The sequence below is a fragment of the Camelina sativa genome, chromosome 10, assembly GCF_000633955.1.
Source record: "Camelina sativa cultivar DH55 chromosome 10, Cs, whole genome shotgun sequence".
NCBI lineage: Eukaryota > Viridiplantae > Streptophyta > Magnoliopsida > Brassicales > Brassicaceae > Camelina > Camelina sativa.
Genome location: NC_025694.1, coordinates 20,143,994 through 20,146,828, shown reverse-complemented (window position 1 = coordinate 20,146,828; position 2,835 = coordinate 20,143,994). Strand labels below are relative to the sequence as shown.

At 32.8% G+C, this 2,835-nt stretch overlaps 1 protein-coding gene across 1 annotated transcript; it reads left to right on the top strand.

Annotated features, from left to right (window-relative positions):
- LOC104719448 (calmodulin-1) lies at positions 537-2,250 on the top strand. Its single transcript, XM_010437385.1, has 2 exons — positions 537-695; positions 1,670-2,250. Exons 1-2 carry the CDS (start codon positions 620-622, stop codon positions 2,041-2,043), a joined length of 450 nt encoding a protein of 149 aa, XP_010435687.1. The 5' UTR covers positions 537-619; the 3' UTR covers positions 2,044-2,250.

Below are 2,835 nucleotides of genomic sequence, written 5' to 3'. Positions count from 1 at the left end.
TTAATTGACATAAAAAATAACGTACATATGCTATAGCGCTTGGGTTAATATAATTCTTAATCACTTTATGAATTTAAAATTTATATAAAAATATTTTGTCCTGTGCTACAACACATGTTAGTACCTAATATAATAGTATTTTTGAAAAATTAAATGAACAATGGTTATTTAGAAGAACCTATTTTTGTGGTATTTAATTTTTTATGAGAATTGATCTTAAATTAAATATCCAGAATAATCCCTTAGATTAAATATCTAGAATAATTATATATTTTTTGAACTAGTTTAATATTTTAAAGAATGATTAACTAAGTATAATTTTTTTTTTAATTTAATAACAAGAATTTAATTTTAGAGAATGGTATTCGAAAGGGACCATGGGCCTAATTTTGAAGGGTCTAATTAGTATTCTATCGAGCTCCAAAATGTTTTTGGCCCATTAGAGACCCGAAAAAGCAATGAAAATCATTATTCATCTTTTTCGTATTATTCTTTTGTTGTTTTGTTTAGATATATATATATTTTTTTTTGTCTTGGTAACAGTTTCCAAAGAGAGAGACGACTCTGAACATTTCATCAACCCAAAAAAAAAGAAGAAAGACGATTTCTCGAAGAAGCTATGGCGGATCAACTCACTGACGAACAGATCTCCGAATTCAAGGAAGCTTTTAGCCTCTTCGACAAAGATGGCGATGGTTAGTCAATCTCTTTCCCTTTTTTTTCCCCTCAATTTTTCTGATTTTCCTAGATCTCGCCATTTTCGCTTTCGATCGATGCTTTAGAACGGTGTATATCTCGTCCTCTCTGAGTCGCGAACCGCTTTAGATTTTGTGTTATTGACTTATTCGTCCTTCTCGTTTCTTGTGTTTTTGATCTTTGACCGAGTAGTTTTGCTTTTTCGTCTACGATTAGATCGTTTCAGTCTTCTCCCTGTTCTCGTCATGCTTTTGTTGATTTGGTAGCTTGGATCTGAGTTTCTTTTTTTTTTCCGTCTCATACGTTTTGGTGTTTGGTTGTATGTTTCTTCTAGGTTTCTCTTTATTGATCACGAATCTGTTACTTTTTTTTTTTTCATATGTGTGATTTCGAATCTTTAGAAGCTTTGATGTTTGTTTCGTCTTGATAGGTTTCAAGGTCTTGATGTTCAGATTGTTCTCTGATATCTGAGTTGTTTGTTAGGCTAATTGATTAAGGGTTTGTGCTCTCTCATCTAGGAGATTGAAATCATAAATTGTTTGGAAATGATTCTTTGTCTCATCATTCTTCAAAAGTATACATGAGTTGAGTTGTTTGTTAAGTTCATTTGCTTTTGACTTTGACATAATTGCGTCACCCTTGGTTCCATTGTGTCTTGATTATTTCTCATGGTTATAGAAGTTTTGATGAATCTTTTTATCCTGTCTCCTGGCCTGTTGTTAGGTTTCAAAGTTTCAAAGTCCTGAGCTAGGAGTTTGATGTTAAACGAATTAGTAAATTGTTTGGAAACTAATCTTTAATTGTCTCATGGCTGTATCCTGCACTTTTGAAGCTTAAAAAGTGCCATTTTGTGTAGATTAGTTATCTCATATATTCTAAGTGGTAGGCAAATCTGATTCATGTGCTTTTTGTATCTATCATTGCTTCATCCTTGGTTATAAATTGTAATCTCCTTTCATTTGTTGTCACACAGGTTGCATCACAACCAAAGAACTGGGTACAGTTATGCGTTCACTAGGACAGAACCCAACAGAGGCTGAGCTCCAAGACATGATCAACGAGGTTGATGCAGATGGAAACGGCACCATCGACTTTCCCGAGTTTCTGAACCTGATGGCTAAGAAGATGAAAGACACTGACTCAGAGGAAGAACTAAAAGAAGCATTCAGAGTTTTCGACAAGGACCAGAACGGTTTCATCTCCGCTGCTGAGCTACGCCATGTGATGACCAATCTTGGGGAGAAGCTAACTGATGAAGAAGTTGAAGAGATGATCCGTGAGGCTGATGTTGATGGAGATGGTCAGATTAACTATGAGGAGTTCGTCAAGATTATGATGGCTAAGTGATTTGATAAAAGGTGATGATGATGACCTTTTATATGCTTCTAGGAGTTTTAACCAAGAACATTTGCATGATTGGTGGAAATATGCTGGAATTTGAGACATTATTTGTTTTTCGTTTTCTTTTATTTCCTGCTTTGTGACTTTTGTGTGTAATGGAAATCAAAGTAAGTTGGATTGAAATCGATGGGTTTGGGTTTTTACTCTTTGCCACATTTCGTCGCTCTTGTTTGGTATTTTAGAAGAAAAATAAGGGACAGCTGGAATCGATAAGAAATACCGATGCAATTGTGGTTTCTTTAAAACAAACGAGTAGAATGGTTGGTTTAACTTTTAATTATCTATCCGTGTGTACGTTAGCCACAGAGAAAATGATTCGCGTCCAAATGTGTGTGTATAAACTATTGTCAACACAGCATATACTGTATTAAGTGTTTTTTTTCAAGTCTTATTTCTTTGGATACAAAAATGAAAATTGATTCTAGGCAAACAGGAAAATTACACATGTAAACCAACACCCATCCTAACTTGACGTAAATTAATAAAATTCAACCAAACACTATTTTCCACACGTATTAATACAATTTCTAAAGTTTGATGTTAAATTAATACAATTTCTAAGTCAGAAAGTACATTTTATTACTTTTAATATCATTTTATTAACTATAAAGTAATAGTTATGTAAATTTTTTAGAGCATATAAATTATATTTATATTGATCACAACATCAATCAAGAAAATTTTATTTTTAAAAATATATTTACAAATATATCACTATAAGTAATGGATGTCGACCAA